At 43.5% G+C, this 23232-nt stretch overlaps 1 protein-coding gene across 12 annotated transcripts in view; it reads right to left on the bottom strand.

Moving 5' to 3' along the window:
• LOC125454981 (protein EFR3 homolog B-like) overlaps positions 1-23232 on the bottom strand; it is a 151043-nt gene that overhangs the window by 31435 nt on the left and 96376 nt on the right. For all 12 annotated transcript variants that reach the window (XM_059648793.1, XM_048536406.2, XM_059648796.1 and 9 more), the window contains 4 exons: positions 12729-12796; positions 5286-5413; positions 4646-4737; positions 348-396 (listed from right to left, as the gene is read on the bottom strand). In XM_059648793.1, the coding sequence (XP_059504776.1) occupies positions 348-396; positions 4646-4737; positions 5286-5413; positions 12729-12796 (337 nt within the window). The remainder of the gene's footprint in view (positions 1-347; positions 397-4645; positions 4738-5285; positions 5414-12728; positions 12797-23232) is intronic.

Here is a 23232-nt window from a genome sequence, read left to right as displayed (position 1 = left end):
ACTGGGAGATACTGGTGCTTATCTGCTGCTGTTTCCAAGGAGAGGTACTGGACATTGCCTGTAACTGTTTCGAATGGGAGGCATTGAGCCCTACTTGTTGCTGTGTTTAATAGGAGGTACTGGGCCATATCTATTGCTGTGTAGAAAAAGGAGGTATTGGACTTGCCTATTGCTGATTTTTCATGGAAGGTTCGAGGCCCTACCTGTTGCTGTGTTTAATTGGAGGTACTGGAGCTTACACAGTGCTTGTTTTAGTGGGAGGTACTAGAGTTTACCTGCTGCTAGTTTTAATGGGGTATCCTGGAGCTTTTCTGTTGCTGGTTTTAATGGGAAGTACTGGAACTTACCGATAGCTTTCTTCAGGGTTTCATATGTAATCTCCTCAGCTGGCATTTTCTGCAGTGTGAGAACAGATATAATAAAATTACTCACATCTGGATATATGGACATAAGGACTCATTAGCATTTAAATATGCATGCAATGAGCAAAGATTAACAAACACAAATTAATTTGTGTTCAGTTGATGTGAATCTTGTGTTATTTAAACAGTGACTACACCCAGAAAAACACGCACTTCACACACTGGATGCTATTTAAGAGATTTTACAAGCATCAACATGAGTCTTAAAATATCTTACATCCCCTCTGACAGTGATTGCTAAATTAATGCAATCAATCCAAAAGAATCTCCGAACTCACTTAGACCACCCAGGTTGACAGGGCTGTCAAGAAGGCATACAGTGTTTTAGCTTTTATTAATAGTGGGATCGCGTTCCAGAACGAAGAGGTTATGGTGAAGCTATACAAAACTCTGGTGCGACCGCACTTGGAGTATTGTATACAGTTCTGGTCACCGCATTATAAGAAGGATATGGAAGCTTTGGAAAGGGTGCAGAGGAGATGTACTAGGATGTTGCCTGGTATGGAGGGAAGATCTTACGAGGAAAGGCTGAGGGACTTGAGGCTGTTTTCATTAGAGAGAAGAACGTTGAGAGGTGACTTAATTGAAACATATAAAATAATCAGAGGGTTAGATAGGGTGGATAGGAAGAGCCTTTTTCCTAGGATGGTGACGGCTAGCACGAGGGGGCATAACTTTAAATTGAGGGGTGAAAGCTACAGGACAGATGTCAGAGGTAGTTTCTTTACTCAGAGAGTAGTAAGGAAATGGAACGCTTTGCCTGCAACGGTAGTAGATTCGCCAACTTTAGGTACATTTAAGTCGTCACTGGACAAGCATATGGACGTACATGAAATAGCGTAGGTTAGATGGGCTTGAGATCGGTATGGCAGGGCGGCACAACATCGAGGGCCGAAGGGTCTGTACTGTGCTGTAATGTTCTATGTTCTATGTACCAAGCATTCAGTCAGATTTTGTTCCTACTCCAGACAAAACTCATCAAGATGAAAGTGGCTACAGCACAGAATGAGAGATAAATGGGAACTGCAGATGCTGGAGAATCCAAGATAACAAAATGTGGAGCTGGATGAACACAGCAGGCCAAGCAGCATCTCAGGAGCACAAAAGCTGACGTTTCGGGCCTAGACCCTTCATCAGAAAAGGAGGATGGGGAGAGAATTCTGAAATAAATAGGGAGAGGGGGGAGGCGAACTGAAGAAAGATAGAGGAGAACATAGGTGCAGAGGAGAGTATGGGTGGGGAGGTAAGGAGGGAATAGGTCAATCCAGGGAGGACGGACAGGTCAAGGGGGCGGGATGAGGTTAGTAGGTCGGAAATGGAGGTGCGGCTTGAGGTGGGAGGGGATAGGTGAGAGAAAGAACAGGTTAGGGAGGTGGGGTCGAACTGGGCTGGTTTTGGGATGCGGTGGGGGAAGGGGAGATTTTGAAGCTTGTGAAATCCACATTGATACCATTGGGCTGCAGGGTTCCCAAGTGGAATATGAGTTGCTGTTCCTGCAACCTTCCAGTGGCATCGTTACGGTACTGCAGGAGGCCCAGGATGGGCACGTCGTCTGAGGGGACCGCTTTGCAGAACACCTACACTCGGTTCGCAGTAAACAACTTCCTAATTTGTTGCTGTATCTGTTTCCTGGCTCTGTGTCCCTTGTGTAATACACACAAGTCTCTCTGAACATAAACATTTTGGTCTTCTATACTTACAACTGAAGTGAATTATCTCAAACTGCCCACATTACTCTCTATCTGCCATTTTGCTACCCACTTGGATACCCTGCCTATTACAGTATATTTATTTCCAGCCTCTCTGATGCTATCATAGCTTATCTTTCCATCTAAGTTTGTCCTGTTAACAAACTTAGATATGTTACTCTGTTTCTTCAATTCATTAATATAAATGGTAAATCACTGAGGCCCCAGAACTGATCATTGCACTACTCCACTAGTTTTTGCCTGCCAAAGAGAAAATTACCCATTTATTCCCACCCTCCATTATGTGTCTATTGACCAAATTTATAACCATGCTATCGCATCATCCCTTAACTTCATGAGTTCTCACTTTGTGAAATAACTTTTTTGTGATGCATCTTATTGAATGCTTTGTGGAAATCCATGTATGTCACACCTACTGGTACCCTTTACCTATCTTACTAGTTAATTTTAAAAAAATCAAATAAATTTGTCAAATATTATTTCCATTTTATAAAACAAAGCTACTTTGAAAGTAAGCATGAAGGTACACGAAAAAGACAAATGTTATGTTGGCCTTCATTAAAACAGGCTTTGAATGTAGGAGCAGGGATGCCTTGCTGTAAATATATAGGGCCTAGTTGAGACACACATGGAGTATTGTGTGTGGTTCTGGTTTCCTTATGTGAGGAAACATGCTCTGGTTTGAGAGGGAGTGCAACAAAGGTTTACCAGACTGATTCTTGGGATGGCAGACCAGACTTAGAAAGAGAATCATGATCAGTTAGGACTATATTCATTGGAGGTGGTCTCATAGAAACGAGTGATCTCATCGGAACGTATACATTTCTGAAAGGACCAGACAGGGTAAACACGAGAAGGGTGCTCATGCTGAATAGGAGGTCTAGAACCAGGAGTCACAGTTTCAGGTCCTGAGCTGAATGCCATACTGAATGGTGCGGCAGGATCAAAGATCTGAATGGCCTGTTTCTGATTCCATTTTCCATTTTTTTAATGTTAGAAGTCAGGATACCAAGTCATTTTCAGTTTGGAAATCAGAAAAGTGAGCAGAATTTTGCCCGGTACTGTAAAGAGAATGGAATACAAAAGTAGTGAAGTCCTTTAGCAACTATACAGGGAACTGGTGAGACCGTACTTGGAGTGCTGTGAACAGTTTTGGTCTTCTTACTTAAGGAACAGGTATACTTGCACTGGAAGCAGATCAGAGAAGGTTTCTAGGATGAAGCAGTTATCTTATGAGAAAAGATTATGCAGGTTGGGTGTGTTTCCATCATATTTTCGAAGAATGAGAGTTGTTCTTATTGAAACGTATAAGAATCTGAAGGGATATAAGAAGGTCAATGCTGGGAGGATGTTTCCTTTATGGGTAATCTAAAGCCAGGGAGAAAAATTTAAAAACCATGGTCCCTCAGAAACAAAGGTTATTAACCTTTTAAATTCCACTCCCCATGGAGCAGTGAAGGCTCAGCCATTGGATATCTTCAAGGCTGCATTAGAGGCACATTTAGTTTACAAGGATGTCAAGGGTTAAAGGGGGTCAGAAGAAAAGTGGGCTCTGGACCACAATCTTGTTCAATGTGAAGAATGGGGGATCAAGGGGGGAAAAAAAGCCTATTCCTGCTCCTTATAATTTTCTAACATAATGTTAGGGCTTCCTTCATAATAGATTTCAGCACATACCTGATGATTGGCGTGATGCTAACTGGGCTGGAAGCAACACCTTAATGACTTTATGTTTTATAATCCCTACGATTTTAATGAGTTTCTATTAAAAATGAAAATTCAACTGCAACCCACTGCGGGTAGTGGAGTCGGCCTCATTAGTGGCATTTAAGCGGCTATTAGATAGGCATATGGATGATAGAATAAGGTAGGGGTGGAGGTTAGATAGACCTCAGGATTAGGGTAAAAGTTTGGCACAACATCGTGGGCTGAAGGGTCTGTATTGTGCTGTGCTGTTCTATGTTCAATGTAACCCAGCCAGTGTTTAATACAAATTCATAAATACATCCTCATATGAGAAGTATAATTTGTATTATATTATCCCTATCAAACACTCGAGGACAGTTATGGTAATGGAGTTATTTACAGAGTAAAGCTTCCTCTATACTATCCATCAAGCACTCCCCGGGCAGGTGTAGAGTGGATTAGATACAATGTAAAGCTTCTTCTACAATCCAGGGGCTGTGGAGTATGCCACTAGGCAGCATCCAATTGCATTGTGGCTTATGGTCCAAGTCTCATCTCTCCCCTGCTGGCAAAGTTCACATTACCATTCCAGCGGAATGTGTTTTCTGCGTGTAAACACCCTCATCGTGTCAAACAGAAACTTCAACATGTCCCAAGAAGAAGTTTGTTTAAATGTTCCTGAAGAATACTATTGAATCTGCTCCTGATCCCTATTACAGTGCAGCTTCCCGAGGCTTCATTCTATTAGCAAGCTGTTCTTATTGACATAGGCATCATTTGGCTCAACATCATGAGACAAGTAGCTACAGTTAAAAATCAGTGACTTACCTCCTCTTTTTCTGGGCTGTTGCGAGACTCCACTTCCACCTGTAGTGAGATAGTCTCTCCTATGCTCTTTCTCTTTGATAAACGGTCCTCTTCTGAGACACAGCATGCATAACACATATTAATATTAATCTTTTCTAATGTATTAATTTTGAGAGGTAAGTCAGATAAATAACTGTCTGGGAAAAAAGAATTTATTCCCTCTGGCCAGTTTGTATCATGCATCCCTCCTCCCCGTTTTGAAGTTACAACTCTCTGATGCAATGGCTGGATAGCATTAGATGATTAGAATGGGATCTTTTCAACTCTGAGCTGCATGAGTTCCAGAACGGCAGTTAACTGGTTCTAATTAAATGCCAAGGGAAGCCACAAGAGTATTTCCTTTCTTTCTCTAAGCCTGTGTGGATACCACAAGTGTTTCTAAGTATCAACCTTCCTCCAAGTATCTCATGCATGTATCAGCATAGACACCCTGGGTTAGTAGATCTCTCAGTCTGCAATCTTTCACTCAATGATACTGATGCTATAGGATAACAGCTGGGAGCCCCATCAGGTTGAGGAGCCAGTTGTTGACACATCTCCCAAGCACTATCTGGCAGTTAGCTGATGCAGGAGAAAGTACAAGTTTGTTATAGTCCCGTACCTGTGAATTGTGGAATATAGGGTATTCCCAGCCTATCAGAGCTGTATCCACTGCCTGCCAGAACTTCGCTGATCTTACTTTGCAGGAACAGCAAATCCTTCTCTAATTTGTCCATAGAATTGGGTATGCTGTGGAAAAGAGAAAAACAAGATTGTCAGCAGCAAAGATGTGCAAGGGCCCAGGAGGAAATTGTAGGATATTATTACTACCAGACTAGGATCATTGAGGGATGAACTGATGATCTACAGATGTGAACAGAGATCCTTTACAGCAGCTGAGGAGCTTAAATTCATAAAAGAGAAAAACATAAAAGACAGGAACAGGAGTAGACTATTCAATCCATCGGGCTTGCTCCACTATTTAATATGATCATGGCTTGTTGTTGAGCTCAATACCTTAATTCCACCCTTCTTCCCCAAATCCCTTGATTCCTTTAGCAGTTTACCATGTAACATCCTCCCTCAGTTAATGAATCAGTACTCCTCAACATTGAACAATACTTGGAGGAAGCACTGATTGTGCAAGGGAAAAAGAAATATCTGGGTGGGGAATTTCAATGTCAACTACCAAGAGTGGCTCAGCAGCAGCATTACTGATTGTGCTAGTTGGGATGTAAAAGACATATTGGGTCTGTAGCAGGTTGCGAGGGAACCAACAAGAGGGAAATATATAGTTGACCTCATCCTTACCAATCTGCTGGCTTTAGATGGATCTGTCAATGAGCGTGCCAGTAAGAGTGGCCAATGCAAAAATGTTTTGGAGATGAAGTTCCACCTTCACTTTGAGAATACCCTCCATTATGTTGTGTGGCATTACAACCATGCTAAATGGAAACACTTCAAACAGATCTAGCAACTCAAGACTGGGAATCTATGAGGTGCTGTGGGCAATCAACAGCAGCAGAATTGTACACCTCCAGAATGAGCAACCTCATGGCCTATAAGATCCCCACTCAACTATTAACTTTAAGCCATGGGTTCAACACTGGTTCAATGGAAAGTGCAGGCCTGCACGCCAGGAACAGTACCAGGCGTACCTGGAAATGAGGTGTCAACCTGCAGAAGCTAACAAACAGGACTACGTGCATGCCAAACAGCAATTGATAGGCCAAAGTAAGGGTAGCCACAACCAACAGATCAGATCTAAGCTCTGAAGTACTGCCACATCTGTTGTGAATGGTGGCGGACAATTAAACAACTCACTGGAGAAGGAGGCTGTACAAATATCGCCATCCTCAATAATGGAAGAGCCCAGCACATCAATGCAAAAGATAAGGCTGAAGCTTTTGCAGCAATCTTCAGCCAGAATTGTCAAGTGAATGATCCATATTGCATCCTCCAGTAGTCCCTAGCATCACAGATGCCTGGCTTCAGCCAATTCCATTCACTCCATGTCATATTAAGAAGTAGTTGAAGGCACTAGATAGTGCAAAGGCTACGGGCCCTGACAACGTTCCAGTAAAAGTACCGAAGACCCGTGCCCCAAAACTTGCTGCTCCCTGAAACAAGCTGGTCCAGTACAGTTACAACACTGGCACCTACCAGACTAAGAGCTGTACACAAAAAGCAGGACAAATCTAACCTGGCCAAGAACCACCGTATCAGTCTATTCTCAACCATCAGTAAAGCGATGGAAGGTGTCATCAACAGCACTATCAAACAGCACCTGCTTAGCAATAACTGCTCAGTGATGCCCAGTTTGGGTTCTGATAGAGCCACTCAGCATGAACAAAAGAGTTAAATTTCAGAAGTGAGATGAAAGTGACAGCCCTTGACATCAAGACCACGTGGAAAATCCTAACTAAATATTTACGTCAGTTTTTAACCATGAAGAAAGACATGGAAGCTAGAGAACCCAGGGAAATAAGTAGTGAAAAGAGTCCACATAACAGAAGAACGGGGGAGTGCATGAGGTCTTAAAACATATAAAGGTAAAATCCCTGACACCTGATCATGCACATCCTAGGGCATTGTGTGAGGCAAGCAGAGAAACTGTGGGGCCGCCAGCAGAGATATTTGTATTATCGACAGCCACAGGTGAGGTGCTAATGTTGTGCCATTATTTAAGAAAAGCTGCAAGGAAAGGCCAGGGAACTGCAGACTGGTTAGCCTAACATCAGTGGTGGGTAAGTTGTTGGAGGGGTTTCTGAGATTCAGTGTCGACATGTATTTGGAAAGGTGAGGACTGATTAGAGATTGTCAGCATGTCTTTGTGCAAGGGAAATCGTGTCTCACAAGGTTCAGTAAGATTTTGAAGGGATGACAAAGAAGATTGATGAAAGCAGAGCAGGAAATGTTGTCTCATGGACTTTTGCAACGCCATTGACAAAGTCCCACATGGTAGACTGGCTGGTAAGGTGAGATCAAAAGGAAATCCAGGAAAACCTAGATTATTGGACACAAAATTGTCTTGGCAGTAGAAGGCAAAGAGTGGTGGTAAAGGGTTGTTATTCAGACAAGAGGCTTGTAACCAGCCTATGCCACAAGGCTTGGTGCTGAGTCCACTGTTGTTCACCATTTATGTAAATGATTTGGATGAGAATATAGGAGGCATGGTTAATAATTTTGTGGGTGACACCAAAATTGATAGAGTAGTGGACAGCGAAGATGATGATCTAAGAGTATAATGGGATCCTGATCAACTGGGCCAAGGAATGGCCGCTTCAGTTTAACTTAGATGAATGCAGGGGAATGCATTTTGGGAAGACAAACCAGAGCAAGAATTACGCAGTTAATGGTAGGCCCCCAGTGGGTATTGTCAAACATAAAGGGTATAGCTGCATAATTCCTTGAAAGTGGCATCCTAGGCAGTCAGGTTGGTGATGACGGTATTTGGCATGCTTGCCTTCATCAGGCACAGCATTGATAACAGGAGTTGAGAAATCATATTACGGCTGTACAAGACATTGGTAAGGTCACATGTGGAGTACAGCGTACACTTCTGGTTAACCCCCTATAGGAGAGATGTTATTAAACTGGAAAAAGGTGCAAAAAAGATTTACTATCAATGGGGCCAAATACACCTTACAAGTTGACCAAGAAGCAATTCCATGATTCTGCAAGACCCACTCAAAAGCTATTTGCCACCAGTTAAGGAAGCCTTTGCCAGGTCAATAGGGCTGAGTTTGTCACTGTTCTTTCTCATGCCTTGGTCGATGTCAAGTGATTTGTCTGGTTTCTTCTTTTGAGACATTTTAGTGGTTTGATACATAATTGACAACGATGTTGTGGTCAATGTTAGACTCTTAATTCCAGATAGTTTGAACTCAAATTTTGTCATCTGCTGTGATAGGATTTGACCTTGGGTCTCCAGAGCATTATCTGGGTTGCTGGATTGCTTTTTTAAAATTCATTTATAGGATGAAGACACTGCTAGCGAGCCCAACATTTATTGCCCGTCCCTAATAGCCAAGCGGGCAGTTAAGAGTCAACCACACTGTTGTGGATCTGGAGTCACTGGTAGGCCAGACCAAGTAAGGATGACAGCTTCCTTTCCTAAAGGACATTAGTGAACCAGATGGGTTTTTCCTGACAATCGATAATGGATTCACGGTCATCATTAGATTCTTAATTCCAGATATTTATTGAACTCAAATTCCACCATCAGCCTTGGTGAGATTTGAACCTAGGTCCCCAGAACATTACCTAGATCTCTGGATTAACAGTCCAGTGATAATACCACTAGGCCATCCCCTATAATCATCATTTTCACAGTGCTCAGCTGAAGTATATTCCAGTGATAAGGAAGAACTGTAGGAAAAGAGAGGGCCAGCCATGGATGTCTAAGGAAATAAAGAAAAGTATCGATTGAAAAAAAACACACAAAAAAGCAAACACTAGTGGGAAACTAGTAGACTGGGAAACCTTTAAAGGCCAACAGAAAGCCACAAAAAAAGTTATAAAGAAAAGTAAGATCGATTATGAGAGCAAACTAGCTCAGAATATAAAAACAGGCAGCAAAAGTTCCGATAAATATGTAAATCGTAAAAGAGTGGTGAAGGTAAACATTGGTCCTTTAGAGGATGAAAAGGCCAATTTATTGAGGAAATAGCTGAGACATTAAACAGTTATTTCGTGTCAGTCTTCACAGTGGAAGACACAACTAACATGCCAAAAACTAATGGTAAGAAGGTTATAGCAGGTGCGGACCTAGAAACTATCATTATCACTAAGGAGGCAGTACTGGGCAAGCTAATGGGGCTAAAGGTAGACACGTCTCACGAACCTGATGAAATGCTTCCCAGGGTGCTAAAAGAGGTGAAGGGGGAAATAGCTAATGCACTAGTAATTAGTTACCAAAATTCACTGGACTCTGGGGTGGTTCGCGCAGATTAGAAAACAGCCAATGTGACACCACTGTTTAAAAAAGGAAGTCGACAAAAAGCAGGTAACTATTGGCCAGTTAGTTTAATGTGTGCAGTGGGGAAATGCTTGAATCTATCATTAAGGAAGAAATAGCAAGACATCTAGATATAAATTGTCCCATTGGGAACACCCAGCATGGGTTCATGAAGGGTAGGTCATGTTTAACTAATTCGGTAGAATTCTTTGAGGACATTACTTGCTTGGTGGGCAATGGGGAACCAGTGGATGTGGTGTATCTGGGTTTCCAGAACGCATTTGACAAAGTGCCACACCAAAGGCTGCTATATAAGATAAAGTTGCACGATATTACAGGTAATGTATTGGCATGGACAGAGGATTGGTTGATCAGTAGAAAGCAAAGAGTAAGGGTAAATGGGTGTTTTTTCTGGTGACGGTCAGTGGCTAGTGGTATGCCTAAGGATCAGTGTTGGGACCTCAATTGTTTACAATTTACACATATGATTTGGAGTTGGGGACTAAGTGTGGTGTGTCAAAATTTGCAGGTGACACTGAGGTGAGTGGTAGAGCAAAGTGTGCAGAAGACACTGAAAGTCTGCAGAGGGATATAAATAGTCTGAGTGAGTGCGCAAAGGTCTGGCAGATGGAGTACAATGTTGTTAAGTGTGAGGTCATCCAAAGACAACAGCAAAATGAACTATGTTTTAAATGGCAAAAAATTACAGTACGCTGCTGTGCAGAGACTTGGGTGTCCTTGTGCATGAATCGCTGAAAGGATTGCAGGTGCAGCAGGTTATTAAAAAGGAAAATGGAATTTTGTCTGCCACTGCTCGAGGGATGGAGTTTAAATACAGGGAGGCTATGCTGCAGCTGTATAGGCTCCTGGTGAGGCCACACCTGGGGTACTGTGTGCAGTTTTGGTCTCCTTACTTGGGAATAGATATATTAGCACTGGAGGGGCTGCAGAGGAGATTCACTTGGTTGATTCCAGAGTTGAGAGGGTTGGATTATGAGGAGAGACTGAGTAGACTGGGATTATACTGATTGGAATTCAGAAGAATGAGGGGAGATCTTATAGAAACACAAGATTATGAAGGGAATAGATAAAGTGGAGGCAGGGAGGCTGTTTCCGCTAGTAGGTGGAACTAGGACTAGAGGGCATCACCTCAAAATAAAGGGAAAGCAGATGTATTACTGAGGTCAGGAGGAACTTCTTCACCCAAAGAGTTGTGAATCTGTAGAATTCCCTGCCCGATGAAGCAGTTGAAGCTACCTCACCGAATGTTTTTAAGGAAAGGATAGATAAATTTTTGAACAGTAAAGGAATTAAGGGTTATGGTGAGTGGGCGGGTAAGTGGAGCTGAGTCTCAAAAAGGTCAGCCATGATCTTATTAAATGGCGGGGCAGGCTCAAGGGGCCGGATGGCCTACTCCTGCTCCTAGTTCTTATGTTCTTATCTGCTAGAACTCAAAGATCCCTCTCTGTGCATCTGAGGTTTGCATTTCTTTTTATTTAGATTGTAAGGAAGACCAAAGAACATGCCAGGTCATGAGGTTACAGGTTGTTATGGTGTATAATTCTAATGTTTATAGCCCACAGTCCTCATGATTGTCCAGTTTTGAACTGCTATACCTGGTCTTTATGAATCCCATTTCAGATAGTGGTAACAGCATGTAACACAAAAGAGAATGTCTGCTTGGTGAAGACAACTCTCCAGAAGGGCTGGTCATTCCCATCAATACTGTTATTGATTGACACATTGTGACAGGTAGATTTGTGAGAATAAGGCCAAGCAGGTTTTGTCATTATGTTGCTTTCATCACCTTTTGCCACATGCCCAGTTGATTAGTAATATTGCTACTGCCCCTCTTGGTGGTCCCCCTTATCCAGAATACAATCTCTGCCTTAATAGCCCTAGAGGTTCTTCTGAATGATGTTCAACATGGAGAAATACTGATTCATCAAGTGAGAAAGGGAGGGTGATGGTTATCAGCAGGACATTTCCTTGGCCATGTTTGACCTGATGCCACAAGGCTTTACGGAGTGCAGATTCATTAAGGAGGTTCATTAGGGCCACCTGGACAGGACCTAACCAGGGATGATGACACAGGACTCCAAATTCTGTGGTTGTGACTATGCTGTCATGGGCTGAAAGGACTGAGTGGCCTAATGTTTGTTGTAATGACTCATGGATTCTTTCATATCAGGTTTTTGATTAATTAATCTGTGGGAATCCTCTTTCACTGCTAACTTCAATCCTCAAATGTTATTAAGGAGGACATGACAGGGTCGATGGGACTAGGTGTGTCTTCATTATGTCATAGTTTAATGCCAGGCACATCTATTTGCTTTTGTTCTTCTTACAATTAAGTGACTTCATCTAACAACACTGACCAGTTAGGTATTGTGCATAGTGATTAATAAACCTTTGCAAATGAGAAATGCACCTTTATAAAACATGCTGGGTAAGAAATTTAATATCTTGTCTGATTTTACAACAAAAATGAAGAACATGTGGACAAATGTGAGATGCTACACTCACAACATTACCTTAAAATGCAAACAAGAACTGCAGATGGTGGCAACCTTAAGCAGAAGTTGCTGGAGAAACTCAGCAGGTCTGGCAGTATCTGTGGAAAGATAAGAGAGTCAATGTTTAGGATCCATCGACTCTTTATCAAAACTCAATGAAGGGGCTCTGATTAATGGTCACATGACCTGAAACATTGATTTTCCTTTTTCTCCACAGATACTAGCTGACTTGCTGAGTTTCTCTAGCAATTTATTTTGTCCCAATGGACCTCATCTACAAATGCACCAATTGCCTAATTGGAAGGCACTATATTGTACCATTGTTGGTGTTTACCTGAAACAGGGGTATGGTATGCAACCTTCATGAATCAAAGTCCAAATACTGCACTTAGGTCCCAAACAAAAACTGGCATAATGCCAAGCGAACAAATATTAAGGTGCCACTTTTCTTAATTGAAATAAATAAAGGAGTGTGAATAAACACATAAAATAGACTTAGTGAAATGTGAAGGAAACTTATGAACATGAGGGAAACAAAGTAAGCATTTATAGACACTTGGGAGAATCTCACCCAATTCCCTGCACATACCTGTTTTCATCTTCAAAGACCCCCTCTGGCAACAAGTATAATGCTTCCTTCCTTCTGACTTCAATTACCTGTCATAAAGATCAACAAAAAAAAACAAATCTTTCAATGAGGAAGACAAAGAGAAATATCCTGGTGGCAACCAAAGCAGTTGGTCAGGAAATAAAATGACTGAGGAGGAGCCAGAGACTAAGGTTGCGATGGCTAAGAAGAACAAACAAGGAGAAATGACCAAACATCGCAAGACTGGTGCTTATCTTTCTCTTTTGTTTTCCCTTCTCACTTTACTTATGACTGTGGGATCTTGTCGCCACACAGTCTGGAAAATTTCCAGGGTATTTTTCTTTTAACTCCTCAGTTCCTTGGTTTTTTTTTCAGCTTCTCTACTACAAGGGGTGTCACTTCCACTTTTAATCCTGCTAAATTGTTTCCAAAAAAGCTGTATTCCTGGAATAGACACTCTATCAGTCACTCCTGCTGTCACTTCCCCATTCTTTCATGGACTTTCTAGCCTTAGCCTATACAGGGAACACTAAACCTCTCTCCGTTTATTTCACATATTATCAGTCTCTTGGGTAACACTTCAGAAGAAGTATAAATATTTTCATCTCTTACAATTGAGACTGATCAGCTCCTGTATCTCAATATTTCAACGTGTTTACCTTCTCCCCCTATTCTTCCTAAGTAAACCTTACTCACACAGGTTAAGTCTTTGAAAAAATTGGGCACTCTCTTATTATCCAGCCTGTGACTAGGCTCTGCACTCTCCTGCAGCTCCTCGACTTCTCTTGGGATTTCCTTCACTACTTCCACTAATCCCACCTTCTAGAAAATTTTAATCCCACTGGTTGAGCCTCTTTTACCACATCCTTTCTCCAGTGCCTTTCTTAACCCACTGGCACTGTGACTAAATGTCTCCCCGTCTATTACAGTGGAAACACCTGAGGATTTTCACCTCCTTTTCACCCTCTTGGGTTTCTTTTCTCACACGTGGTAAACTGTTCCCCATGCAATCTACTTTTTGCTTTGCGTTGAAGGACCTCCCTCTTTCGCAACTTCTGTCCCTCACGGCATGAAATTACCATTGGAAACTAAATTTAATTTTAAGCACTAATGCATATTCAGCCGCTATCTCTGCAGCTCTTTTTGTTGTTTGAACTTTCTGTTCCTCAACATCAGTTCTTACTGTTTCTGGAAGTGAGTTGCCGGCTTTAACATTACTCACACAGTGTCTGGCTAGTTCATCTGGTTAGCTAATTTCTCAAAGGAAATATAAAAAAAACTTCATTAAATTTTGGTAATGTTCGGACAGATTTGTATATATTCCTACCAGGCTGTTGGTTATGATGAGTCTGCTCATCTTTACTTCTATATCATAGTTTACTTCTGTTACTTGAAGACTTTTTGCTTCGAGTTCCAACTTATCCATTCCAACTTGAAGATTCTTTCTCTTTCTTCAGGCCTGGCTCTTTTATCCTTTTCTTTATCTTCTGGCTCGAGTTGTCTGATTTGCAGTTTAATTTTTCCAACTCCACTGCACTTGACTGTTCCCCCAGTACACCGAAATGCTTGACTAACTCCTTTACAATTTCAGCTTTCCTCTTCTCCCTAGTTAAACCCAATCTAGCCTGTTTGCTAAGTCTAAAGATATATCCTTCCTCTGTCTTTCTAAACTTTCTTGGCAAATTTGGGAAGCATGTTCAACCCCAGAACCTCTTTAGCAGTATTAAGAGCCATTTCCCCACTTTTGATTTAACCAGCAACAAGCAACTAAAATTAAAGATAACAAAGTGTGAAGATGGATGAACACAGCAGGCCAAGCAGCATCTCAGGAGCATAAAAGCTGACATTTCGGGCCGAGACCGTTCATCAGAGAAGGGGATGAAGAGAAGGTTCTGGAATAAATAGGGAGAGAGGGGGAGGCTGACCAAAGATGGAGAGAAAAGAAGATAGGTGGAGAGGAGAGTATAGATGGGGAGGTAGGGAGCAGATAGGTCAGTCCAGAGAAGACGGACAGGTCAAGGAGGCAGGGTGAGGTTAGCAGGTAGGAAATGGAGGTGCGGCTTGAGGGAGGAAGGGATGGGTGAGAGGAAGAACAGGTGGGGGAGGCACAGACAGGCTGGGCTGGTTTTGGGATGCAGTGGAGGGAGGGGACGAGCTGGGCTGGTTTTGTGATGCAGTGGGAGAAGGGGAGATTTTGAAGCTTGTGAAGTCCACATTGATACCATTGGGCTGCAGGGTTCCCAAGCGGATTATGAGTTGCTGTTCTTGCAACCTTTGGGTGGCATCATTGTGGCACTGCAGGAGGCCCATGATGGATGTGTCGTCTGAGGAATGGGAGGGGGAGTTAAAATGGTTCGCGATTGGGAGGTGCAGTTGTTTATTGCGAACTGAGCGAAGGTGTTCTGCAAAGCGGTCCCCAAGCGTCTGCTTGGTTTCCCCAATGTAGAGGAAGCCACACCGGGTACAATGGATACAGTATACCACATTAGCAGATGCAGCCCAATGGTATCAATGTGGACTTCACAAGCTTCAAAATCTCCCCTTCCCCCACTGCATCTTAAAACCAGCCCAGTTCATCCCATCCCCCCACTGCATCCCAAAACCAGCCCAGCCTGTCTCCGCCTCCCTAACCTGTTCTTCCTCTCACCTATCCCTTCCTCAAACCTCAAGCCGCACCTCCATTTCTACCTACTAAACTCACCTCCTTGACCTGTCCGTGGGCTGACCTATCCCCTCCCTACCTCCTCACCTTTACTCTCCTCTCCACCTATCTTTTCTCTCCATCTTCAGTCCGCCTCCCCCTCTCTCCCTATTTATTCCAGAATCCTCTCCTCATCCCCCTCTCTGATGAAGGGTCTAGGCCCGAAACGTCAGTTTTTGTGGTCCTGAGATGCTGCTTGGCCTGCTGTGTTCATCCAGCTTCACACTTTGTTGTCTTGGATTCTCCAGCATCTGCAGTTCCCATTATCACTGAAGCAACTAAAATTAAACAAGTTTTCCACTTCTCACTTAAGTTTTATTTAAAGAACAGGGATACTAATGCCCAAGTCTGTTTAAATCTGCTAGAACCTTTCATCTCCCAAATCTGATCAAATCTGTCCAGATCCCACACACAAACAGGCCAGATCCTGGATTCGAGCCCCAATCTGTCATACAACATAGAACATTACAACACAATACAGGCCCTTTGGCCTTCGATGTTGTGCCGACCTGTCATACCAATCTGAAGCCCCTGGAGGGGATGTCAACACCTCTCTGATAATCAAAACCAAAACCAAAGGGGAGTTTGCCTCATCTTGTTATAGAACATAGAAGGAAATGTGGAAAGTGGTATAACCTGCCTCTCACCTCCCAATCTGTTATAAAAGAGAGATGAAATAAAATGAACTCCTCACAGCCACTTGACAATCAACAAGTAAAAATTTATTTATCTAACAAATTAACAGAGCTACTAGCAAATCAAACAATTTCCCCTTAATTGCTAACTATTCCCAAGAAAACATAATTCTAATGGTATGCTGTTCCAACAGATAGAAGTTCCACTTATATAAAACAGATTAATTAAAAAAAACTTAAAACTTAGTTTCTCAAAATTACAGCCAGGATCAGTCTTTCAGAATGTTCTTTGCCTCCTCCACTGTCCTCCAGTCAGGAACACCTTCCTCTGTCAAATTCTTGTGTTGTAAATATTAGCTGAGAGTGCTGTGGTACCTTTATTTAGATTGTGCTTTCTCTGAGAGCTTAGAGACTTCTGTGAGAGCCAGTGAGTTCCTCTTTGGATAGTAGCTCACTCTCACACCTATTTTCAAATACCTTCTTTTATACCTTTGATGACCTATCAGGTTTTACAGTAGGATTGGTCTGAGGTCGTCAAAACCAAATTTAAGTCATCTTTTTCCTTTGATCAATCAGGGGTTGATGGCATCACTGGCTAGGCCAGCAATTATTGCCTATAACTAATTGCCCAGAGGGCAGTTATGAGTCAACCACATTGCTGTGGGCCTGTAGACCAGATCAGGCAAGATTGGTAGTTTTCTAAGGGCATTTGTGTGCCAGGTGGGTTTTTACTGACAATTGGCAATGGATTCATGGACATCATCAGACACTCAATTACAGGTATTCATTGAATTCAAATTCCACCATCTGTCATGGGGGGATTGGAACCGAGGCCCCCAGCACAACACCTGGGTTTCTAGATTAACAGTCCAGCAATAATACTATGAGGCCACTGCCTCCTCTAGGTTTTCTATCTCTAAGTGCCTGGCTTAAATTAATTGGTTGATGTACAAACTGAGTGCCTTCATAATAAAATTACTGCCTGGGTGTCTAACCATCGGCCTTTTGATGCAATGTTTCAATTTCAGGAACTCTGTGAACGTGCACATCTTTTTAAATTTGCAAACCTAGAAAAAAACACATCATCTTTTAAACGTAATAAAATGTGAGGCTGGATGAACACAGCAGGCCAAGTAGCATCTCAGGAGCACAAAAGTTGACGTTTCGAGCCTAGACCCTTCATCAGAGTGGGGGATGGGGTGAGGGTTCTGGAATAAATAGGGAGAGGGGGGAGGCTGACTGAAGATGGAGAGAAAAGAAGATAGGTGGAGAGGAGAGTATAGGTGGGGAGGTAGGGAGGGGATAGGTCAGTCCAGGGAAGACGGACAGGTCAAGGAGGTGGGATGAGGTTAGTAGGTAGGAGATGGAGGTGCAGCTTGGGGTGGGAGGAAGGGATGGGTGAGAGGAGGAACAGGTTAGGGAGGCACAGACAGGTTGGACTGGTTATGGGATGCAGTGGGTGGAGGGGAAGAGCTGGGCTGGTTGTGTGGTGCAGTGGGGGGAGGGGACGAACTGGGCTGGTTTTGGGATGCGGTGGGGGAAGGGGAGATTTTGAAGCTGGTGAAATCCACATTGATACCATTGGGCTGCAGGGTTCCCAAGCGGAATATGAGTTGCTGTTCCTGCAACCTTCGGGTGGCACTGCAGGAGGCCCATGATGGACATGTCATCTAAAGAATGGGAGGGGGAGTGGAAATCTCTCCTCTCACCCATCCCTTCCTCCCACCCCAAGCCGCACCTCCATCTCCTACCTACTAACTTCATCCCACCTCCTTGACCTGTCCGTCTTCCCTGGACTGACCTATCCCCTCCCTACCTCCTCACCTATACTCTCCTCTCCACCTATCTTCTTTTCTCTCCACCTTCGGTCCGCCTCCCCCTCTCTCCCTATTTATTCCCGAACCCTCACCCCCTCCCCCTCACTGATGAAGGGTCTAGGCCCGAAACGTCAGCTTTTGTGCTCCTGAGATGCTGCTGGGCCTGCTGTGTTCATCCAGCCTCACATTTTATTATCTTGGATTCTCCAGCATCTGCAGTTCCCATTATCACTCATCTTTTAAAGGGGCTCATGTACTCTTTTCCTTTACCATTTTGCAAACAAATTCTAATGTCTTGCCTTTCAATCCGTAAGTATTCTTTGCAACATAAGGGAGGATAACACAGCTGTATTGAGGAAGGACACCTTGGAGGGGTCATCTAGTGAAGCCATATGGATACTGCTCAGGAGAAGGAAGGGTGCAATCACTTTGATGCAATTGTACTACAGGCCTCCTAACAGTCAACGGGTAATAGAAGAACAGATATGTGGATCAATTGTGGAAAAATTTAAAAATGAAGGGTTATTGTGGTGATTTTTAATTTCCCGTATATTGACTGGGGCTCACTTAATATCAAGAGTTTAGATGGGGTGAAATTCATGAGATGTGTCTGGGATGGTATTTTGAAACACAATGTAAATAGTCCAGTTAGGGAAGGAGCCATACTAGACCTGGCACTGGGGGATGAGGCCAGCCACGCTATCGAAGTTTCAACAGAAGAGCATTTCGGGAACCGTGATCATAATCCTGTAAGTATTAACTCATGGATAAAGATAAGATTAGACCTCGAGTGAAAGTACAAAACTTGGGTAAGGCTAACTACCAGAATATTGGGCAGGAACTAGGGAATGTAGATTGTGGGTCGTTGTTTAAGGGTAAATCCACATCTGGCATGTGGAATCTTTTAAAGGCTAATTGACCACAGTTTAGGATCAGTATATTCCTGTGAAAATAAGGACAGCAAGATTTGGGAAAACTGGATGCCCCACCAGAGGGCCAAGCATTCAGGACACTGCTACACAACCAACAAAGACATTTACCACTCAAACCCCACCCACACTTTGGAAAATCCAAACACAGTGCTGTTTTCTTCTTCCAGCATACAAGCAGAAGCTGAAATGGGAGAATCCTTCATGAAAAGAAGTACAGTGTTGGTCTGAGGCAGTAGAACACTGTCTCTGGGACTGTTTAGACTTGATGGGCTGGACCATGTTCAAGTGTTCAGCGCAAAACCAAGAGTCTGCCACCACCGTCATGGACTTCATTAGCAAATGTGAGGACTGTGAACCAAAGAAGTCATTTGAAGTGTTCCCCAACCATAAACTTGGGTAAACCAAGAAATGCACTCTCTATCAAAGACCAGATAGGCAACATTCAAGGCGGGTGACCCGGACCAATACAGAAAATCCAAACATGATCTCGACAAAGCCAGCAGGGAGGCAAGCAGCCGTACCGGACCACGTTAGAGACCCAGACCTACCAAACAGAATCCTGCTGTCTACGGCAAGGCCTAAATGACATTATGGGGCATAAAATGAAATCACGTAAGATAGCGGACAATGACACATCCCTCCCTGACATGCTCAATGCTTTCTCTGCTTGGTTTGAGCAGGATACCACTGGCATGGCGGCACCTTCAGTGACAGACCTATCCCCTCTGTTACCGCTTCAAAAGTCAGATCGGCCTTCCTGAGAGTCAACACAAGGAAAATGACAGCCCCAGACAATGGCTCCGACTGAGCACTTAGATCCTGTGCGACTCACCTGGCAGAGGTATTCACTGGCATCTTCTACCTCTACCTCGACAAGATGATCAGAGCATTAGATAGGGTGGACAGTGAGAGTCTTTTTCTGAGGGTGATGACTTCAGCTTGTACAAGGGGGCATAGCTACAAATTGAGGGGTGATAGATTTAAGACAGATGTCAGAGGCAGGTTCTTTACTCAGAGAGTGGTAAGGGCATGGATCGCCCTTCCTGCCAATGTAGTTAACTCAGCCACATTAGTGGCATTTAAACAGTGCTTGGATAAGCATATGGATAATGATGAGATAGTGTAGGGGGAGGGGCTTAGATTAGTTCACAGGTCGGTGCAACATCGAGGGCCGAAGGACCTGTTCTGCGCTGTAATGTTCTATGTAGCTCTCCCTCCTACAAGTCAAAGTCTCCACCTGCTCCAAGAAGAGCACCATCATCCCTGTACCCAAGAAAACACAAGCCTCACCAACTACCGCCCAATAGCTCTGACTTCAACAATCATGAAATGCTTCAAAAGGCTGGTCATGGCTCACATCAATTGCAGTTTCCCAGCTTGCCTCAATTGCCTACAGCTTGCCTACGGACATAACAGGTTGGTAAGACATAAGAGGATGCCATACACCAAGCCCTGCACTCATCCCTGGAACATTGGACAACAAAGACACCTACGTCAGACTCCTGCTCATTTACTGCAGCTCCGTATTCAACACATTCCCTCCTGACCGATCTCAAAATTAAGTGATCTTGGTCTCAGCTCCACTCTTAGCAATAGGATCCTCATCTTTCTGTTCCATAGGCAGCAATCTTGTTCTTTGAGAAGGTGACCAAACAGGTAGATGAGAGTAAACCGGTTGATGTGGTGTATATGGATTTCAGTTAGGCCTTCGATAAGGTTGCCCACAGTAGGCTATTCTACAAAATGCGGAGGAATGGAATTGTGGGAGATATAGCAGTTTGGATCGGAAATTGGCTTGCTGAAAGAAGACAGAGGGTGGTAGTTGATGGGAAATGTTCATCCTGGAGACCAGTTACTAGTGGTGTACTGCAAGGGTCGGTGTTGGGTCCACTGCTGTTTGTCATTTTTATAAATGACCTGGATGAGGGCGTAGAAGGATGGGTTAGTAAATTTGCAAAGGACACTAAGGTCGGTGGACTTGTTGATAGTGACGAAGGATGCTGTAGGTTGCAGAGAGACATAGATAAGCTGCAGAGCTGGGCTGAGAGGTGGCAAATGGAGTTTAATGCAGACAAGTGTGAGGTGATGCACTTTGCTAGGAGTAACCGGAAGGCAAAGTACTGGGCTAATGGTAAGATTCTTGGTAGTGTAGATGAGCAGAGAGATCTCGGTGTCCATATACACAGATCCTTGAAAGTTGTCACCCAGGTTGACAGGGCTGTTAAGAAGGCATACAGTGTTTTAGCTTTTATTAATGGAGGGATCGAGTTCTGGAACCAAGAGGTTATGCTGCAGCTGTACAAAACTCTGGTGTGGCCGCACTTGGAGTATTGCGTACAGTTCTGGTCACCGCATTATAATGATGTGGAAGCTTTGGAAAGGGTGCAGAGGAGATTTACCAGGATGTTGCCTGGTATGGAGGGAAGGTCTTACGAGGAAAGGCTGAGGGACTTGAGGCTGTTTTCATTAGAGAGAAGAAGGTTGAGAGGTGATTTAATTGAAACATATAAAATAATCAGAGGGTTAGATAGGGTGGATAGGGAGAGCCTTTTTCCTAGGATGGTGATGGCGAGCACGAGGGGGCATAGCTTTAAATTGAGGGGTGAAAGATATAGGTCAGATGTCAGAGGTGGTTTCTTTACTCAGAGAGTAGTAAGGGAATGGAACGCTTTGCCTGTAATGGTAGTAGATTTGCCAACTTTAGGTACATTTAAGTCGTTATTGGACGAGCATATGGACGTACATGGAATAGTGTAGGTTAGATGGGCTTGAGATCGGTATGACAGGTCGGCACAACATCGAAGGCCGATGGGCCTGTACTGTGCTGTAATGTTCTATGTTCTATGTAAGGTGTAGAGCTGAATGAACACATCTGGCCAAGCAGCATCAGAGGAGGAGGAAAGCTGGCATTTCGGGCCTGTCCTTTTATATCCTTACTGATATCTCAATTTCTTACAACAGAATTGGTCCTATGACTTCAAAACCATCAGATTTAAATTTAATTTGTTTTTGGTCTTGAAATGCCTGATTCAAGTTGATTGGCTAAAATCAAAACTTGTCTTGTTAACAAAACAAAACTGTTGCTTATCTTGCTAACTGTACAGCTTTTTGAAAGAAGTGTTTCAATTTGAGAGCTCTCTGTGTACCGACAAACCTACAAGCCGCTGCCCAACTTTGCAAAAGTTATGTATTCAATGCAGAACAAATCCAACCCAACCAATTACTGGGAGGTAGCAAGAGCTGCAGATGACGGATTCAGAGTCATGAAGGGTGTAAACCTGAAGAGTCGACTTTCCTGCTCCCCTGATGCTGCCCAACATGCTGTTTTCTCCAGCTCTACATGGTATCCAACCAATTATTGTCCCATTGGTCTACTCGATCATCAGGAAAGTGATGGAAGGTGTCATCGACGGTCCTGTCAAGCAGCACCTGTTCTGCAATAATCTCAGTGATGCCTAGTTTGGGCTCCTCCAGAGCCATTCAGCACCAGATCCCATTACAGCTTTTGTTCATTAATGGGCTAAAGAGGTGAATTCCACAGATGAGGTGAGAGTGACAGTCTTTGACATTAAGGCTGCATTTGGCTGAGTGTGACATCAATGAGCCCCAAGAAACTGGAATTAGTGGATATTAGAGAACAAATTCTCTGCTGGTTGGAGTCATACCTTGTACATCGGAAGATGGTCATGGTTGTTGGAGGCCAGTCATCTCGACTCCAGGACATCTCTGCAGGGGTTCCTCAGGGTAGTGTCCTGGACCCAACCATCTTCAACTGCTTCATCAATGATCTTCCCTCCATCATAAAGTCGGAAGTGGGTATGTTTGCCAACGACAGCATAATGTTCCACCAGTTGTGCACCGTTTGTGACTCCTCAGGTACTGAAGCATTCCACATTCAAATGCAACAAGATCTAGACAGTATCCAAAGTTTGGGCTGACAAATGGCAAGTAACATTCGCGCCAGAGAAATGCAAGGCTACAGCCATCATCAATAAGAAACTTTCTAACCTCCGCCCCTTGACATTCAACGGTGTTACCATCACTGAATTTTCCTTTTCTCAATATCCTGTGGGTTACCATTGACCAGAAAGCCAACTAGACTAGCCATATAAATACAGTGGCTGCAACAGCAGTTTAGAGGCGAGGAATACAGCGGTGAATGGCTCACTTTCTGACTCCCTAAAGCATGTCCACCAACTAAAAGGCTCATATCAGGAACGTGATGGAATGCTCCCCATTTTCCTGGATGTCTGCATCTACAACAATGCTTATGAACTTGACATCATTCAGGAAAAAGTAGCTTGCTTGATTGGTACCACATCCACAAATATCTACTCCCTCAAACACTGACACTCAGTTGCAGCAGTGTGTAATATCAACAAGATGCACTGCAGAAATTCACCAAGGATTGTCAGACAG

The sequence above is a fragment of the Stegostoma tigrinum genome, chromosome 9 (genome assembly GCF_030684315.1).
Source record: "Stegostoma tigrinum isolate sSteTig4 chromosome 9, sSteTig4.hap1, whole genome shotgun sequence".
Taxonomy (NCBI): domain Eukaryota; kingdom Metazoa; phylum Chordata; class Chondrichthyes; order Orectolobiformes; family Stegostomatidae; genus Stegostoma; species Stegostoma tigrinum.
Note: the sequence above shows the minus strand (reverse complement) of the source record. Positions and strands in the feature narration are given on the sequence as shown.